At 44.6% G+C, this 21,031-nt stretch overlaps 1 protein-coding gene across 8 annotated transcripts in view; it reads right to left on the reverse strand.

Annotated features, from left to right (window-relative positions):
* LOC124618523 (sorbin and SH3 domain-containing protein 1) overlaps positions 1–21,031 on the reverse strand; it is a 935,475-nt gene that overhangs the window by 307,172 nt on the left and 607,272 nt on the right. For all 8 annotated transcript variants that reach the window (XM_047145356.1, XM_047145360.1, XM_047145359.1 and 5 more), the window contains one exon: positions 11,795–11,967. In XM_047145356.1, the coding sequence (XP_047001312.1) occupies positions 11,795–11,967 (173 nt within the window). The remainder of the gene's footprint in view (positions 1–11,794; positions 11,968–21,031) is intronic.

The following is a 21,031-nucleotide window of genomic DNA, read 5'->3' on the forward strand; positions in this document are numbered from 1 at the left end:
GGACTGATTTTTTCACACTTTTTATGACTCCATTTCAATGCTTACGTGATCTTTTTCGAGGTACTCCCGTCCTAGTTCAATGCAATTTTTTGGGCATCTCTGCAAGTCCTGGAACAAACGGCGCAGGCCATTCTTTGTCGGGTCCCTGAGAATCGCCTCACTCTTCTTTAGCACTCCTTCAGAATTCTCCAATCGGATGCCTCGAAGCTTTGCCTTTAGTGATGGGAATAAAAAAAAAATCACAGGTTGCAAGATCGGGGATATAAGGCGAACGCGGTACACAGGTAATGTTGAATAGAGCCAGAAACCGCATGACCTGATTGATGACGAGGGGCCGCGCATTGTCATGATGAAGTCGTCACCCAGTACGAAAAAGTTCTGGTCGTTTCCTTGCAATGTGCTTCCTCTGTTTAGCCAATACTGATCTGCAGTATGCTGCTGTAACGATAGTGTGAGGTGGAACAGTATGCTGTTAAATCATTCCATGAAAGTCAAAAAAATATGATCATCATTATTTTCCCTGAATATGGACCAACTTTCGGGCGACTACTACATTGTGCAGTCTCGTTTTCCCTCGGAATTTTAATGATGCAGCCGTGACGTATCGCCGGTGATAATGTTTCCAGAAATGCATTCCCTACGTCTGCAAGAAGACACAGCACCCCACAACCTGTCTCCATTCGCGCAGCCTTTTGTTCTGGAGTCAACAGTCGTGGCACCCAAGAGGCACAAACATTGGTCGTATGGAGATGATCATGCATAATCGTAGACACTGCCATATGAAACTCTCAACACTTCATTGAGGTTACGTAAAGTTATCCGCCGATTCTCACGGACAACCACAGCAGCTGTGTTGAACTTGACCTCAGTTACAGCAGAAGTCGAAACAACAAGTCCACCCTTCATAATACAGACAAGTCGGTCTTCTTTGAAACTTTGTTGCACGAGACAGCGCATCTTCACCGTACACTAGGTGCAGCTTTTCCTGAGTTTCAGTGGCTATACGGTTTAAAGGAACACCGAATTCTGTCGCACCATACTGCTCCCATCGCGTCACCTCCGCTGTTTGGTACGTGAAAAGCGTCTACAAATTAGAGCATTACTACCGACCTACTGGTACGAGAATGCTTCCGCCTATAGACATCATACGAGGTATGATAAACAAGTAACGGAAATTACTGAATTTCGCGGGCTTCATACATACGATTTTCAAAACTGTTTTACAATCTTGTTGATACACACGTATGTTTGCATTTTCGACTGTTTTGAATATTTAGTTTATTGTTGGAAGTCGAAGATTTTATATGTATTTTCGAGAGCTTGGCGAATTTTTACTTTCGAAAAACATGGTCAAAGAATTTGCATTAAATTTTGCTTGAAAAATGGAATAAAGCGCAGCACCGCATTCGAAATATTGACTGTGGCTTTTTGAGAATTTAATATTAGTAAGACAAGAGTTTACGAGTGGTATAAACGTTTCAAAGGGTCGAGAAGAGCCGGCCGGTGTGACCGAGCGGTTCTAGGCGCTACAGTCTGGAACCGTGCGACCGCTACGGTCTCAGGTTCGAATCCTTCCTCGGGCATGGATGTGTGTGATGTCCTTAGGTTAGTTAGGTTTAACTAGTTCTAAGTTCTAGGGGACTGATGACCTCAGAAGTTAAGTCCCATAGTGCTCAGAGCCATTTGGTCGAGAAGACGCTGAAAACGACGACCGCCCTGGACACCCTAGCACATCAATTACTCTTGACAATGTGGAAGAAATACAGAAAATGTTTCTGGAAAATCACCTAATCACCATCAGAGAGGTTGTTGATGCCGCTATATCCTATGGTTCATGCCAGGTCATTTTTTCGCATGTTTTCCGCACAAAACAAGTAGCAGTAAAATTTGTTCCGAAATCGTTGAATTGCGACCACAAACGACATCGCTTAGACACGGCTCAGGAATTCCTGAATGAAGTCGACAACGGTCCAGAACTTCTAAAGACGGTTATAACACCAAACGAAACATGGGTACACTGGTATGACGTCGAAACCGAGGCCCAATCGTTCCAATGGAAGCTGCCTGAAGAACCACGATCGAACAATATTCGGCAAATTAGATCAAATGTGAAGGTTCTTTCCACTTTTTCTTCGATTACGATGAGATTGTGCATCATGAGTTCATGCCTTAAGGTCGTACGGTCAGTAAAGAGTAATGCTACCTGGAGGTTGTGCTCCGTTAGTGTGAGGCAATTTGAAGGAAACGATCAGAACTGTGGCAAAACCACTTGTGGAAATTGCATCACGATATTGCTCCCTCTCACACCTCAATGCGTGATCGTGACTTTTCGGACAAAAAACAAAACCGTTACGTTGCCTCAGCCACCATATTCGCCGGACATGGACTCCTGCGACTTGTTTCTATCCCCGAGGCTGAAAGGAACTATGAAAGAACGTCGTTTCCCCATCACTGATGAGATAAAATCAGAGTCGCGGAAGTACTTCCAAGATGGGAAAAAGCGCTGGCATAGATGTATCATACCTGAGGAGGATTACTCTGAAGGGATAAAGTTGATGTTGATGAATGAATAAAGATTCTTTAAGAAAAACGAAAATTACCGTTAGTTTTTGATTACACACCGTACTTAAAAACATGCTCGTTTCAAATATTCATGGTAGAGACAGGAAAGTATCACGGAAACTACAGGAAAAAATTGTATATTGTATGTTAACCGGGGACCTAGAAACGACGGAGAGGCCGCAGCCGCAGTGGTCCACAACCGCACGACGACCACCGCAGTCCACTTCACCCCTCCGCCGCCCCACACCGAACCCAGGGTTATTGTGCGGTTCGGCCCCCGGTGGACCTCCCCAGGGACGAGTGAAACCCCTATGTTTGCGTGGTAGAGTAATGGTAGTGTACTCATACGTGGAGAACTTGTTTGAGCAACAATCGCCGACATAGTGTAACTGAGGCGGAATAAGGGGAACCAGCCCGCATTCGCCGAGGCAGATGGAAAACCGCCTCAAAACCATCCACAGACTGGCCGGTTCACCGGACCTCGACGCAAGTCCGCCGGGCGGATTCGTGCCGGGGACCAGGCGCTCCTCCCTGCTCGGAAAGCCGTGCACGGCCAACCGGGCGGGTTCAGGAAAAAAATAGTTTTTGTTCCTTAGTCCTCGTAGGAAATGCTTAAATTGGAATTAGTACTCACAAGGGAACGTCCCCATCGCACCCCCCTCCGATTTAGTTATAAGTTGGCACAGTGGATAGGCCTTGAAAAACTGAACACAGATAAATCGAGAAAACAGGAAGAAGTTGTGTGGAACTATGAAAAAAATAAGCAAAATATACAAACTGAGTAGTCCATGTGCAAGATACGCAACATCAAGGACAATGTGCGCTCAGAAGCGCTGTGGTCCCGTGGGCAGCTGCGGTACGAGAGGTCCTTGGATCAAATCTTCCCTCGAGTGAAAAGTTTTTTTTTCTTTTTTTTTTTTTTTTTTTTTGACAATTATTATCTGTCCGTCCGTCCGTCCGATGCGAGGTAACTGCGCCGTAGTATGGGGGACGCTACACCTAAACAAACATCGAAATACACGACGTCAGTCGATTACAGCGCACGGAAAAGAGAGTATTCCTGCTAACGAGGCTCCCTGGCTGGCATTTGACTGTTCGCTACTTTGGACGAGAGTGCATTAAATACGTGAGATGTATTCCGTGGGCAATATGAATCCAGCAAATATAGCTCGCGACTTCAATAACAATCGCACGGGTTTTGCGGTGCGGTCGCAAAACACAGACACTAAACTTATTACAGTGAACAGAGACGTCAATGAACGAACGGACAGATCATAACTTTGCGAAAATAAAGAAAGTAAACTTTTTACTCGAGGGAACACTTGAACCAAGGACCTCTCGTTCCGTCGTTCCGCAGCTGCTCACGCTAACCACGGGACCACGGCGCTCTTTTTTTTTGTCGTTGTGGACGTCACATGACATCCGAGCAAGTTCGTTTGTTGATCTTTCCACTCAGTTTTTTTTATTACAGAGGCCAACCAGCTCTCTGACCGAACACGCTGAGCTACCGTTCCGGCTTCCTTAGTTCGTACTATCATTGATGATGCCTACTCAGTTTGTATATTTTGCTTATTTTTTTCATAGTTCCACACAACTTCTTCCCGTTTTCTCGATTGATCTGTGTTCAGTTTTTCCAAGGCCTATCCACTGTGCCAACTTATAACTAAATCTGAGGGGGGTGCGATGGGCAGGTTCCCTTGTCAGTAGGCTAGAGCTGAACGACGAGCGGACGTACCTGGGGGCAGCAGCCTGGAGCCCGGTCTCTCTCGGACGGCCGGTGCGGCCTGCAGCGCCTTGCGCACCTCCGCGGGCGACGCCAGGTCGGGCGAGCGGCTGAGGCGCGTGGGCGGCGCCGCCCTCCTGGCCGCCTTGGCGCGCGCCGGCTCCGGGGAGGCCGACTGCGGCCGCGACCGCGCCTTGGGGGCGGCGGCGGCTGCGGGGGCGGCGCCCAGCTTGCTGGTGATGCGCTCGCGCAGGAACGTGACGTTGGCGTGCCGCGACGCCTGGTGCCGCCTCCTGGCCGCCTCCGGGCTGGCGGGCAGCTGCATGCGCGACCACATGCGCAGCGTCGAGTTGTGGCGCGACGACAGCCGCTGCGGAGGCAGGGGCGGCGGCGCGGCGGCCGCGGGGGCGGCGCTGGGCGGCGCCGGCGACGGCGGCTGCGCTGCGGCCTCCGCGGCCGTCGCCCTCGTCGCGGTGGCGGCGCCCACGCAGACGAAGGAGGGCGCGGTGCGCTTGTAGGTGGAGAAGAGTGGCGGCGGGTTGTCGTGGTGCACGGTGACGGGGTAACAGGTGATCTCCTGGAGGGGCCGCGCGGGGTTCCGGCGCACGCGGATGCGCGTCAGGTGCGGCGAGATGGGGAAGTACTCGAGCGCCGGCAGGTCCCCCGCTAAGACGACGCCACCAGCCACACGTCAGCCGCGGCTTATCGCCGGCTACTCTGCCTCTCATGCGTGCCACCGCATCGCCCCAGGGCTCCAGTGCGCCGAGTTCTACTCACTACCTCTGCTCTACAGCTGTCTGGAAGCGACTCGCGTGCCACAGGGAGGAGATTCTACGTTGGCCAGTACCGGACTACCGCAGTGGGGGAAAGTGAAAGAAGGCAACTGTAACTGCACCTCAAATCCTCTCCTGCAGCTGATCAAGTCTCTACTACCTACCTGACTCTTCACAAACCATTCTGAAAATCGCTGCTCTGTGTACGAACAGGGAAGGCAAGTAAGAATGTCAGACCTTTACCAGACAGTACAACTACTCAGCAAGTGAATAAGTATGCTATAGTGAATTTATATTGTATGCAGCCGCTGCGGCTTAGTAACAGCGTGGTTTTGTAAGCCCATCACCAACAAACACAAAAAAAGTCATGTAATGCAGTCTATGGCCCTAAAGTAGTTTGAACGCCACGATGCTTTACTAGGCAGCTTTTCAAATGGCTCTAAGCACTATGGGATTTAACATCTGAGGTCATCAGTCCCCCAGACTTACAACTACTTAAACCTGACTAACCTAAGAACATCACACACATCCATGCCCGTGGCAAGATTCGAACCTGCGACCGTAGCAGCAGCGCGGTTCCGGACTGAAGCGCCTAGAACTGCTCGGTCACAGCGGCCGGCTAGGTAACCTTTCATTGCAGGCAGTATGAACGAAGTGTCGGAGGTCATCCATGATTGGTGTTGCCGCGCGGGATTAGCCGAGCGGTCTCAGGCGCTGCAGTCATGGACTGTGCGGCTGGTCCCGGCGGAGGTTCAAGTCCTCCCTCGGGCATGGGTGTGTGTGTTTGTCCTTAGGATAATTTAGCTTAAGTAGTGTGTAAGCTTAGGGACTGATGACCTTAGTAGTTAAGTCCCATAAGATTTCACACACATTTGAACATTTGATTGGAGTTGTTGTTGTGGTCTTCAGTCCAAAGACTGGTTTCATGCAGCTCTCCATGCTACTCTGTCCTCTGCAAGCCTCTTCGTCTACGAGTAACTATTGCAATCTACATTCTTCTGAATCTGCTTAGTGTATCATCTCATGGTCTCCCACTATGGTTTTTACCCTCCACGTTTCCCCCAACACTAAATTGGTGATCCCTTGATGCCTCAGAAGTGTCCTACCAACAGATCCCTTCTTCCAGTCGAGTTGTGCCACAAATTCCTCTTCTCCCCAGTTCTATTCAGTACCTCCTCGTTAGTCACGCAATCTGCCCTGTATGCTTGGTGTATGGTCTCCTAATGATATTGTGTCCCACAGCCCATATAATGCCATATGACTGTAAGCAGAGTTACAAAATTATATGAAAATAAAACAGGGAGCGTAAAGACTGGGAATAGTTGGACACAGCCGGCCGAAGTGGCCGTGCGGTTAAAGGCGCTGCAGTCTGGAACCGCAAGACCGCTACGGTCGCAGGTTCGAATCCTGCCTCGGGCATGGATGTTTGTGATGTCCTTAGGTTAGTTAGGTTTAACTAGTTCTAAGTTCTAGGGGACTAATGACCTCAGCAGTTGAGTCCCATAGTGCTCAGAACCATTTTTCAATAGTTGGATAGAAGAATTCGAAGGGTCTGTGCCAGGGATGTGGACTGTCACCGACCCTCTTTAAGCTGTATCTAGGAGCAATCCTGCAGACTTGGTACGGTAAATGCCAGGTTATGGGAGTGTGTACTAGCAGAACATGAAGATGATATGAGCTATATGATAAGAAAGCTTAAAAAGGAATACAATAAAAGGCTGGCTTAAAGAACATGAAAAAGTGTGAGTATTTGGCTGTTGGAGCGGGAAAAGCAAACAATTTGGAGGGAGATGGAGAAGTAACTGTAAGTGTAGAAAAAACAAAATATCTTGGAGTATTATTCAATAATACAGGGCACAAGCAATGATGAAATCACTGGTAGAATTGATAAAAGACGAGCTGTAAAAAAGGGTAATGAACTGTGCTCTTTGGAATAAAAAGATAACAAGAATAACGAAGAAGTCACTGTATAAAACTATAGTCCAGAGTGTGTTTTGTTCAGATCAGGAGCCTGGGACGTTAGCAAAAAAGATACAAAAAACTGCTTGCCACCGATACTACTTACGACGTATCTCCTGTACTACGATGAACAGGATCAGAAATGACGAAATCCGACAAAGGACGAAAATTGATAGGGATATCTGTGACGACATCCAACGCAAACAGATGGTGTGGTTTAGCTACGTGAATAGGATGAACGAAGACAGGGTATTAAGAAGGTCACTCCAAAAGAAATGCACACTATTTTTGTAAGAACACAGTTTTCATTCTGCATGTGTGAAAGTTCTACAGTGTGCAGATACATCCCTCCCGCTTGTTTTCAAACTTAGTTCAACCTGTTCCCGTGAGTGGTGCCGTCACAGCATGTCTTCAAGATGGCTGCTACACTTGACGTTCGTCAGAAGCAACGTTCTGTCATAGAATTCCTGTGCTGTGAAAACGAGACAGTGGGAAACATCCACAAGGGGTTGAAAAAGGTGAATGGAGATGCTGCTGTCGATCGCAGTACAGTTAGTCGGTGGGCAAGCAGGTTACGTGATGAAAGCGGGCACGGCAATATTGAGGATTGTCCTCGCAGCGGCTGGCCTCGTACTGCACACACTCCAGACAATGTGCAGAGTTAACGAATTGGTGACTGCTGACAGACGCATCACAGTGAACGAATTGTCACGCTACGTTGGGACAGGGGAAGGAAGGGTTTACAGAATACTGAAAGTGTTGGCGTTAAAAAAGGTTTGTTCCAGGTGGATTCCCAGGATGTTGACAGTGGCTCACAAAGAAACAAGAAACACGGTATGCAGCGAACTTTAGGAACAGTACGAGAATGGTGGAGATGAATTTCTTGAAAGAATTGTGACAGGTGATGAAACATGGCTCCATCATTTTTCACCAGAGATGAAGAGGCAATCAATGGAGTGGCATCATGCAAACTCATCCAAGGAAAAAAAAAATTCGAAACCACAGCTTCTGCTGGAAAAGTTATGGCTACGGTGTTTTTCGATTCCGAAGGACTCTTGTATGTGGACGTCATGCCAAGTGCAACCACCATAAATTCTGATGCATATGTGACAACACTGAAGAAACTTCAAGCTAGACTGAGTCGTGTTCGACGATATCAGCAAAAGTAGGATGTTTTGCTGTTGCACGACAACAGTCCTGACCTGGTTCCATGTGACTATCATCTCTTTGGGAAACTGAAAGACTCTCTTCGTGGAACAAGGTTTGAAGATGATGACTCCCAAGTGCACGCTGCCAAACAGTGGCTCCAACAGGTTGGTCCAGAATTTTACTGTGCGGGTATACAGGCGCTGGTTCCAAGATGGAGTAAGGCAGTTGAGAGGGATGGAAATTATGTGGAGAAATTAAAATATTGTTCCTAAACGATGTATCTACACACTGTAAAACTTTCAAACATGTAGAATAAAGATGAATTTAAAAAAATAGTGTGCATTTATTTTGCAGTGACCCTCGCAAATAGGATACTACGAACGATACCATCCCAGGGGAACAAATGGGGTCGCCCACGACGCAACCGGCAAAATGATGTGGAGGAGGCAATCGAAGCGAGGAATATGAACATCGAGGAAAATCAGGACAGAAGAAGATAGCGACTGAGGGCGGAGATGTGGCGCCAGCCGTAGATAATCCGCGAGAAGAAGCAGAAGACTGTAATCTTTCCTGGTCAGATGGTTGAGAAGAAATGCATTTGCTGAAGGGAAGGGAGGTTAGACTTTAGCAAGCCATCCATTGGAGCTATTAGAAACGAAACATTACCTAGGAAGAGTTACGAGGCGTCAGTGAAGGAATCATCTAAGCATTCGTCATGAATAATTTAAAGAAACCATGTAAAACAGTTTATTCCCATTGGTGTCCCGATTCTGTATGAAGTAATTAAGTCACAACATTTTTCCATTATTAGGCTGTACTTTTAACATGTTAGGTCTGTGCTACTAAGACAGTCAGCTGATTTCAGCCTATACAGACAGTGATCAATATTTACAGACAAATGCCTAGCCCAAATTGTGTGTGTCTGTGTGAGTCAGCTTATTGCTAGAGTGATTGTTTACTGGTAACCTACGCAAAATGCAAGGGCAGCTGACATTCTTCTGAAGAGATGGAGTTGTGATTTGCAATTCAAGTACACCGTTCTGAATCATCTGTACGTATGATGACCTGAAAATGGTCACAGAAGCGTAAATCAACGAACTGTGATAGAAGTATAGACTTTTGCATAAGCTCGCAGCCGAACGGAAAGCTTGTATAGAACGTGAGATCCACAGAATGGGGTGACTCGGCATTCTATACAAAAGGTTGAAGTACGTTTAATTATACTAAAACCTTCTACACCAATCGGTATCGCCACCTTGATTCTTTGGACTCCTATTCACGCACGTAACCGGTGGAGGTTCCAAAATTACATTAATCAAAATCTTCACGCTGAGGAAGTTTTCCATATGCGAGCAATACTAAACTGCACTGCACAGACAACGCGAGGGAGCCCACTGACTGGTGGTAAATACGCAAATATAGGGCCATACCCAATAGGGCATGATGGTGTTCAAACTAGGCTTTAGTTTCATGATTTCACACATTTATTTAAAGAACCGTCTAGAGCAGTTCTCTTTAAATGTAGAACAGGCATTCTTATATATTTCTGGTCACATGCTTGAACCAAGTTTTACGCAAGGCACATATACACTACAGGTTTATTATTTATAAACCGCAAGCTGATATTCAATGCTACACTGTCTCTCCTTACGTCAAAGCTACACACAGATAAGTTTATCAAACAGTATTGACGTTTCACCCAATCCTAGTCCGAAATTTTGTATCTTTTGTAACACCAAACACATTTTAATTGCTGCATCTACGTACAACACAATTACTTGTCAACCACACACAAAGCATATCTGTTACTGTTAATTGTTTCCTTCCTATTCTTCTCATTGACGCTGCTCGGAAAAACAGCTACTTGTGCACTTTTTCATGTAACCAAACCGCTGCCGTTTCAATATTGCCATTGTCGTCCTAAAGTACATACAATTTGTCTCGTGTAACGTAGACACACCCAAAGATATCAAAACACAATAGAACTAAGCGAATATTTGGCTATGCGGTAAAAGATCACGTCTTATCTTCCTGGATACTGCGAACTTTATGGTTAAATACACATTACTTAAAAGATCAGTGTAGTGGTGTAATGCACGCTAATGTTTGCATTGAATGTCTGTAAAGTTAGCTGAATTCTGGGTGTACATGTATGGGTGAGCGTGTATGTTTGTTTTAACCAGTTAGGTTTGAGTGTGCCTAATTTTTAGTGTGTGTAATTTTAAGGGTTTAAGAAATTTAAAACACTGGATTCGTCAAAACTTGGCATCGGCACTAAAGACGTTCCCGTTGCATTCACACGAGCGTATCATTATCATGCAATTGTGCCCTTTGTCAGTGTCCACAAAGAACCTGACGCACCGAACAGAACTAGTTATGAGGCTGTAGGTATTCTGTCCCCCAGTCGATATGGAGATAGGGACGAAGCCAAATATGACTAGAGTGTTTGTTTGTTGGTTTTAAAGAATACCAATAATACAGGAATGATGTGTCACTATGAAGAGTATCAAGTATGACTACTCATCTATTAAGATTACCCAAATGACCTCTACATCTACGTTTTCCTCATTACCTTATGGTGTGTGGCAGAGGGCCCTTCGTGTACAATTACCCTTTTAGCTTTTTTCCATTCGTGAATGGTACGCGGGAGTAATGACTGCCGGTTAAACCTCCATACAAGTTCGGATTTCTTTGATTTTACTATCCACCATTTCCTGAGATACATTTGGGATGAAATGACATGTTGCGTCATTCTTCTCGGAGAGTACTCACACGGAATTTTAACGGTAAAACTCTCCGTGTTGAATGACGCACCTCTTGTAGTGTTTGCCACTGGAATTTGATGAGCATCTCTGCGACGTTCTCGCGCTTAGTTAATGATTCCGTAATGAATTACACGGTTCTTCGTCTATCTTCTCCGTCACCTTTATAATTTCTATCTGCTAATGGTCTCAGCAGCATCCAGGAATGGCTAGGGAATGCTTTTGTAAGCCACCGTTCGCGCGCGAACTGCATTTTCTATGAAGTCTTCTAGTTACCTCAGTCTAACATCTGCTTTTTTCACGATTTGATTCCTGTGATCATAGAAACTTAGGTCACTACTGAAGATTACTCCCAGATATTTCACGGTTGTTACTGTCTCCACATGGACGGTACCTCTGGGGTACAGACTGTGTGGAAGCTACAAGCATTACAGGAAGTAGGCACATATCAATGGATAAAGCACCTCTTCAAGTTAATACTGCAGCAAAAGTCAGTATATGCATTGCTGATAAGAATTGTCCGGGAAGGCACGACAGTATGTTCGTGGGAGTGTGACAACAAGTAGCGAATGATTTGTCTATATATTCTGACATGCCTGTCACTCTAGCGCAACTACGCTACAGCGCACATTACGCATTAAAACTTGAATATATGCTACATCCACTGATATGTGTATTTTTCTATATGATTTCGCGTAGTCTTCTTCTGAAAACTCAGAGATACTAAAGAATAATGCTGGAGAGTTATGGCTTGTCGATATCTCGAGTATACAGCCAAGCGCCGTGCCGTTTCCTTGCTAAGCGTGCCGGTGCAACTGGAGGCTACGCCCAACTACAGCCTGCAGAGCCAGCCGGCCGGGACTCACCCTTGGGCCGCTGTGGCGCGGGCTTCCGCAGGCCTTGCAGAGGCACCTCGCCGCCGCGCTGGATCGCCTTGTAGACCATCTTCTGCTCCGCCGGGCTCAGCTGCTCCTGCACCTGGTCGTCCCGCCGCTTGAACACCAGCGTCGAGTCGCTCTCGTAGCCGTCCTTCAGCGCGCTGCACACGAGACATCCTTTCAGTCACTCGTTCTGTCCTCTCTCCACTCCTTTAAATGCACCCCTCAAGCATACAGACAACACCTCTCTTCCTATGAGGGCTATTCTTTTTTCAACCTCCAGTCAGTCGCGACACTTGAAAATCTGGTGAAGCTTTGCACAGATGTGTTACGTCTCACGTATGTCTGTCTATCGCGTAACGTTACAAAATGTCCCGTTTGGTGGGCAGATATGTGGGTACTTGTCATGAATTCCTAACTCTGAATATCTCTACGACACACAACCACGCCTCAGTTACAGCACTATAAAATTTGTACGCAATGGAAATTAAATGTGAATGAAAAGATATCTGGCTCTGTGTAGTGGCATTGAAGATTACTTAGTGTATTTTATTCCAAGACTGCGCACGTTGCTCCCCACACAGAGAAAGAAAATTAATTACACGATAAATCAGTCTAAACTAAAAGCCGTAAATTCAACTAAATACCTAGGTATTACAATTACGAACAATTAAAATTGGAAGGAACACTTAGAAAATGTTGTGGGGAAGGCTAGCCAAAGGCTGTGTTTTATTGGAAGGTCACTTAGAAAATGTAACAGACCTACTAAGGAGACTGCCTACACCACGCTTGTCCATCCTCTTTTAGAATACTGCTGCGCGGTGTTGGATCCTTACCAGATAAGACTGACAGAGTACATCTAAAAAGTTAAAAGAATGTCAGCCCGTTTTGTACTATCGCGAAATATGGGAGAGAGTGTCACAGAAATGATATAATATTTGGGCTCGAAGTCATTAAAAGAAAGGCGTTTTTCGTTGCGACGGAATCTTCTCACGAAATTCCAATCACCAACTTTCTACTCAGAATGCGAAAATATTTTGTTGACATCGACCTACATAAGGAGGAACAATCACCACGATAAAATAAGGGAAATCAGAGATCGTACGGAAAGATATAGGTGTTCATTCTTTCCGCGCGCTATACGAGATTGAAATAATAGAGAATTGTGAAGGTGGTTCGATGAACCCTCTGCCAGGCACTTGGTTGTGATTTGCAGAGTATCCATGTAGATGTAGATGTAGATGAATAAAGGTGATCATGGAATCTTGTCTACCTGAATAACAAATAGAATTCAGTAACATGACACATTTATTTTCAGAAGACAGGAATGACATGAAACTTAGCATAACACATCGATTGTATTTATGCTCGTGTTCATAAAATGAAGTGTACTGATGTACAGTTGACAAAGTTGAAAAGAGGGTGGCAAGTTGATTCTAATTCTGACTTTAAATACGGATAACGCGATCTGACTGTAACTAATACGACTTACAGTGGTTGTGAACTGTTGATTGTAACAAACTACTCAGACAGCGACTGCTGCTGTGAGTGCATGGTGCAGTGTGTGAAACTCTCTTTAAAGGTTCCCAGTGCCGCTGCTGCGAAATGTTCACCGTACACATGCAGAAATCTTGAATGCGGTGGCCAGCGCGCCTCTGCATTGCGATGAAACGGTGAACCTCCGCCTCCTCTTTCAGATCGACCACCTTCGCCCCAGACACCATGGCCCAAGCTCAAATCGTACCACGGCACCCAACCGAATACGGCGCTTCTCACTCTTCAAGCAAGTCCTTGAAACACTCTGCGAGAAGTACACACCAAATAACTAAACACCACCACTCAAAAACGGTAGCGTTTTCCTGCGCGAACCGCATATCACTTCGTGTACTATACAGCCTCTCTCCATGAGACGGGGAAAAACTGTTCCTCCAATCCTAACAAATCTCGAGGCATCGAAAAGACGTCCACTGTCCACTGACGTCATGGTCGGCGTTCCAATCAACACACTGTAATTCTGCACACGCAGAAACCAGTGCGGCTTGTGTGCCCATATGACCTCGAAAAAACGGAAGTGCTCTCCTGGCGACACAGCGTCGGGAATCCCGCATTGCCGCCCCATTTCGGCTGCTTCAGTAACATGTTTTCACACGACTAACAGTGAGGGTTGAATGAAAAGTAATGCCTCCAACCTCATTAAGTCGGTTTGTATCAGAATATTTTAATAAATCAAACGCAGAAATAATCCTTAGAATGTGATCTTTAACTACCAATATTTACTTTTCCACATAATCACCAGCCAACTGGATACATTTCTGCCAACGATGAACAAGTTTCCTAAAGCCGTCTCGGAAGAAGTCGACACCCTGTTTCCGCAACCACAGTCTCACAGTTCTCTCAACGTCTTCATCAGAAGCATAATGATGTCCCCGCAGATCGTCTTTCATTATGGGGAACAGATGGAAGTCAGACGGTGCTAAATCTGGACTGTATGGGCGATGCCGTACGATGGTGAGATTCAGTCTCTGGAGTTCTGCTGTGATGGCACGTGAAGTGTGTGGTTTGGCATTGTCAGGCTACAGGAAAACATTTTCCTTTTCCTTTCGGACCCTTGTTAGCCGTCGTTTCACAGTTCGCAGCTTTGTGACATAACGCTCTGAATTTATTGTTGTTCCACGATAAAGAGGCCGGCCGCTGTGACCGAGCGGTTCTAGGCGCTTCAGTCTGGAACCGCGCGACCGCTACGGTCGCAGGTTCGAATCCTGCCTAGGGCATGGATGTGTGTGATGTCCTTCGGTTAGTTAGGTTTAAGTAGTTCTAAGTTCTAGGGGACTGATGTCCTCAGAAGTTAAGTCCCATAGTGCTCAGAGCCATTTGAGCCAATTATTCTTGGCCGAACACCGCAGGTGCAACGAAGATGCTCCTGCAGCGTTTTTGATGGGAAGTGTTTTATCACCGACCATAGAGTCCAGATTTGGCTCCCTCTCATTTTCATCTCTTCACTCACAGGGACCATTGGCTATGATGGCAGCTTTTTGGCGCAGAAACGAGCTGCATACCAACATAGGGAATTGGCAGATATCACAGGCCTTCTTTGACGTTGGTATTAAAAAGTTAGTACCACATTATGATAATCGGGGCGGTGACTGTGCAGAGGAGTAGCTGGACGCTGTAGCTAAATGTCGCAAATGAACTGCTTTTCAGTTTTACTGTGTTTTCCATTTGGCGAGCGATCGTAGGTGCCATGTTGGAGGCTCTCGACTAATAGACCAGCAACCTTTGGACGGCTCCATCACGTGGCCACCCACCACTGCTTCTGCACGCCTCAGCATCGCAAGTACAACAAGAGCCGTTAAGACCGACCACCAGGAGCCGAAGCCCCTCATGCAGAGGATGCTACCAATAAGAAACCTACCCGCGTCCACGTGGCACGTGACAGGGAAATAGTTCAAACCATACTCCACTACAGACAGTAACAGGACAACATGAATCAATATGGGTTTGACAGCTTATCCTGGTCCGGGCAAAAGATGCTACTTATCCCATCAAACAGGCTTGCTCTCTATATATACCATTAGGGACAAATGCCACTGTCAGAAGTCATTGTGGTTTCTTCTTCTGGACTCTTACGCTGGCTGATATCCAGGGACGGTAGCTTCTGCAGCAGCACATTGCGTTCATCATTAGTGATGTTGTTCTGAACTGAATGTTCTGGCCTTTGGCCCCAAACTGTAATTTCTTTCTCATTCAAACTCAACCAGAACAGTCGTCATTCTCACACTCAGATTCACAGGCTACAAACTTAACATCCAGCCACTAATCACTGCAGGACACAGCGTCTAGAAAGTGCTCATTCCCAACTTGGCTCCAAGCATTGTTCAGTTCCGAACGGAGCATTTCGCCAGTGTTTTTTCTGTGAACTTAAATCTCTGACCAGTCTCTTCGGTGTTTAGTGCCAGTCTGACCTTATTGTTATCCACAGCTGTATTGTACATCCTGTGTTACTCTTGTTAATGTATTCTTGTGATTTATTTCCATACTATCAAAGCAGACGGTTTTTGTTCAAAAAACTTGTTATATCCTGGGCAGTGTTTTCCTATATCATGGAGCACGACAGTTCGGGAGGTTGGAAAAAAAAAAAATCCCTAGTATAAAGAACAATTCACACTGAATGTCAATGTGGTGGGACATGAAACATCACCATCAAATGCAGTTGTGTTATCATTAGACAGAACCCCAACAAAATGTCATATTGCTGACCCTAACAGTCAACAGTGGCACTTATGACATCTTGGGTTGTCGGGTGTTCTGCCGGATATCAGCGTCGTACTTGCACGATATTTCGGTCACGTAGCTCGTAACCTTCATCAGGTGCGACCTGAGACTGCTCCTCGAGTGGACCTGGTCCAGTATTTATGCCTATGGCCTTCCCCCTCCACCAGCAGCTGCAGTCGCTTCCTCTGTGGTCTGCGCCCATTCCCAGCCACCTGCCTGAGCGTTGCTGCTCCGTTTTCTGTCCGCTGCAGTTCTGGGTGTTCCCTCTGCGGTCCGCGCCCACCAAACCCGCTCCTGGGGGTTTCATCTACGGTCTGGGGTACCAAGTGTTCCCCCTGCGGTCCGCGCCCACTCACCACGACATTTTGGAGCATTGATGGAGAGGGAAGGCCATAGGCATAAATACTGGACCAGGTCCACTCGAGGAGCAGTCTCAGGTCGCACCTGATGAAGGTTACGAGCTGCGTGACCGAAATATCGTGCAGTATGACGCTGATATCCGGCAGAACACCCAACAACCCAAGATGTCATTAGATCCCTGGGAAAGCCTGAAGAGTTAGTGGCACTTATGTTATACGTGAGACAAAAAACCGGAATATACATTGCTAGCCATTAAAACTGCAACACCAGGAATGATAGCGAACAACAAAATTTAAATGATTATACTTGTAAGCAACTTGGAGGTATGCAGAACCGAAATAAAGTACACAGAGCTGCCATCTCTGGCAAAAACAGATCAAACCTCGCTGAACCTGGATGAAAGATATGGGTACAACACATGCTGATGCATCAAATTTATGCCAGAGTTCATCAACTATAGTGGCTGGTTACAGATGCAGGCCAGTTTCTCATCAACCCATGACAAGATGTTTTCAACGAATGGCTGATCAGGAGAATGTGCTGGCTAGTGCAACAGTTAAACACTCTCTGGATCGAGGCACATCACTGTTGTGTCTTGTTCTAGGGAGACATCCACCATAGAAGGCAAGCAGATGCAATCTTATCTTAATTTAATGATAAACAAAGTTACAACACTTCTAAAATTACTGTTAGTCTGAATGGAACAAAATTCTCCTAAAAAGAAATAAATGGATATTATTCACTAATGAAATTAGTTTAAAGTTCCAAGTTCACAAAAACAATAACTAAGTTCCACAATGCTCAAAATAGTCTTAGAATTTTAACTTGAACAGAAAAAGCTTTCCTTGGCTTGGTTTTATTAAACAAGTCTGCAGCCACTTCAGGTTATTAAAAGAACGAACACTTGATAGAATCGTGTGTAGATACTTCACTTGCGGAAGTATCCAGAGTCCAACAGTACTGAAAATTTGTCGGTCAGCAGAACAACAGTAAAAAAGATACCAAGAATGAGGCAGTATGTTGCTGAGCACTAGAGTCTCATGGCCGTGGAGGAAACACAGTGTCCAGGACAGTAGCTCAGTTCTTGACATTACGTAGGTGAAGGTCTTCCAGTTGCTAGCTGCAGCAGAACTGCATTCCGGAGCTCATGCACTGGCCTAAATAGCCACCTCACGGATAGATACTAGTTGGTCTATTTTCAGCACACAACATAACAGATGCACGAACAGGTGTGGTTTGTAAACTAACTCTATCGTAATCATGTATGCTGCCTGATGGCCTGGCCAAAGTGCTGGTTGATGCCCTCAGTTGGCCTGGCCAGTGAGATCTGGGATTGCAAAGTCCCGTCTCATCTGAACTTAAGGGTTGGGCTTGCTGCAACCCGCACGATGTATATGTTTTGTTTGATGTTGTCAGTGCCTGATGTTTCAGGTGCCAAGGCAATCATCCAGACAGCACAGACATGTCAAAAGTCAGAACATGTGTACCTCTTAGATAGTTCATATTACAAAATCAAGGATAAAATCAGATAAAACAGATTGGGGAATGGTAAATAAGTGGCATAATTTAATAAGAAACAACTGCCATCTCACACTGAACTGTCAAAGATTAATGATTCTTACTTTAAAATCAATGCCTAGGATTTGTGTTAGAAAATTCTAACTTCTGCCCAATCTCTCAAGTTTAGCATCTTATCCATTGTGCTGAGGTGTGACTAATTTTTCAGGCTGACCAAGGAAACAACATGAAGAACTCAACAGAATGGAATAAATATGATAAAGGTCTTGACATCAGCCGAGAGAGAGAGAGAGAGAGAGAGAGAGAGAGAGAGAGAGAGAGAGAGAAAGAGAGAGAGAGAGAGAGGAGTAGTGTAATGGAGACAGTGACCAGTGATATAATACCGATGAATAACATAAGAATAACATTAAATTCTTTTTTGATAAGACAATATAACTGTGTGCATGAACTAGATAATTTGAAAAATAATCCTTTTTTCAACTAAGGTGATATGGGCGATATGTCTGACATTATTTTGTAAACGATCTATGAATGGATAATCAACTAGCTACAAACCTAATTCATTTTCTCACTTAGTTGTTAGGCCTCTTTTGTGGAAGAACACTTATTGGAAATATATCAGGTAACCTTCAAAACTGAACTTAACCCATTCCTACTGTCGTAATTCTAATTCCCAGCGAAGTCTTGTTTTAGAATTTATGTTTCGGAAAATTGACTACAAATGGTGTTTAGTACCATATTGTACAAATACATCTACAAAAACTCCTGAAAAGTTGTTTTTGGGTGTTCCAGAGAATGACAAGATGCGTAAAATGTGGCTGCACTGTACCGGTAATTTGCAATTACATCCACGCACAAGTTCACTAACTCAATTAAAAATGTGATGCATTGTGAAGTTAACATTAACTTATATCCAAGATATGTTCGTCCACTGTTACAATGAGGGATAGCGTCATTCAGCGAAATTAAACTCCCAGTGAAAATTGTTCTTTTACCAGACTACACCTCAATTATTCAGTAGCTCAGTTGTTAGAGTGGTAAACCACTAAATCTTATGAGACAATGTCAGATCACTGGTTCAAATAAAACCCAATAGAACATTTTAACTTCTTTTCAAAATGACTTGACAATCCTCTCATATGAAAACCAGATCACAATTACAAAACTTCACCACACCAATCAGAAACAGAATATTATTGTGCTTTCCTTGCTTTACAGGCACTTACATTAGCAATCACTGTCATGGCACATTAAAAGGTATTTTCTAGTTAATGTGACCACAAACTTTTTACTTTATTAGAAACAATGTTTCTATCTTTGTACTGTCTGGCTAGGGTCCTTATTATTTAAACTTTTGCAGTTTCATCATTTTACATAAAGATGAAATAGCTCCACTTCAGATGCTAACGTCACTTTACACTAACAAATATCACAACTCTTATGTTTGTATCACCTGCATGTTGTACATACTTTATCTCTCTCTGAATAACCTCATCGTCCTACACCTTGTTGTACTGTGGACGTATGGTGACATCTTCACTACTATAGCAATGCTTTCCAAAAGAGTGAATTATTAGTTGGCAAAGTAAATGCTTTAACCCTCTGTTGTCCATTTCTCTGACTAAGATTAATGTGAAGCTATATATAATACATCCCACAATCGAAACAACTGCAACAGTTCATGCTAATACTATTTTCATATTTCATGTATTTCATATTTCATATAAAACTTTTAAAAAATATATGACTCTACCAGCATTCAAACATGCGATCTGTCTTTCTGCAGATGAATGCGCTTGCCATTTCACCACAGAATGCATAAGCACTAAGTTTTGCAAAGAATAATTTTGTTGTGCTTTGGGTTGTAGCTCATGATTGACAGCTGACAATCTAATTATTACTCTGACCCATTTGCAAAAAATTCTACAAATTCTTAGTTTTGAGTGAGTTGAATGATGTTGCAGGGAGCAGGGAAAAGAATGCCTGTCATTGCACATATCACTGCTCTAAATGTATGCAGCATAAACGCATCAACTTTTGCAAGGCTTCCACTATCAGTGTTCATAAAACTGCACAAAAATAAAAGATGTTCTGTGAGAATGTTGACCATAAATGCTATTTAAATGTTATAATCAATCAGAATAATAACTGTCTGAACCATATTTTTAACATAGGAAAACAGCCTATTGTTGTCATAGTTTGGCAATGATGAACATGACACTAAGTGCTCTGATGGAAGGAAATCAGCTACAATGTGTGAAATGCCAACTGTCAAGTAATTTTAATGACACTATAACCTTGACTCCCCATCTAAAAACCAAACAAAAATCCTGCTCTAGACTAAATCTACAAATTGGCTGAACATGGGGACTATATCCTTCCATCATCATTCACACCCTCAAAGCCTCTATCCAATTAATCCTTGCTTGTACCAATGTCACCTGCATATCTACTTCACCTTTATTCTATTACTTCCTTCAGCTGAAACATCACATTCTACCCGGCATTTCAAATGCACCTATTCTTCTTCACCCAAATCATGTATCAATTTAGTAAATTTCTCTTTCTCTTCTCCTTCAGCGAACTCCTTTAGATTTTTCACACTTTTCACAAACTTGGCACCCTATCATTTCATTCCTCATTATCAATCACTGGGCCGGCTGGTGTGGCCGTGCGGTTCTAGGCACTTCAGTTTGGAACCGCGTGACCGCAACGGTCGCAGGTTCGAATCCTGCCTCGGGCATGGATGTGTGTGATGTTCTTAGGTTAGTTAGGTTTAAGTAGTTCTAAGTTCTAGGGGACTGATGACCACAGATGTTAAGTCCCATAGTGCTCAGAGCCATTTGAACCATTTTATCAATCATTGTACAATGCTTTACTTACACTAGTTAATCCCATTAATGTTATACCTAAGGTCTCTCCACATCATATCCTAACAATACTTTAAACACATCCCCTAAATCACCATGCAATTTATCCACACACCTATCCATCATTCCAAATTTAACAGAATATTCCTGCCCCCCTCCCCTCCCCCCGCATCTCAAGTCTCATCTTATCCCCACTTCCCTACTT

This window comes from Schistocerca americana, chromosome 1, assembly GCF_021461395.2.
Source record: "Schistocerca americana isolate TAMUIC-IGC-003095 chromosome 1, iqSchAmer2.1, whole genome shotgun sequence".
NCBI lineage: Eukaryota > Metazoa > Arthropoda > Insecta > Orthoptera > Acrididae > Schistocerca > Schistocerca americana.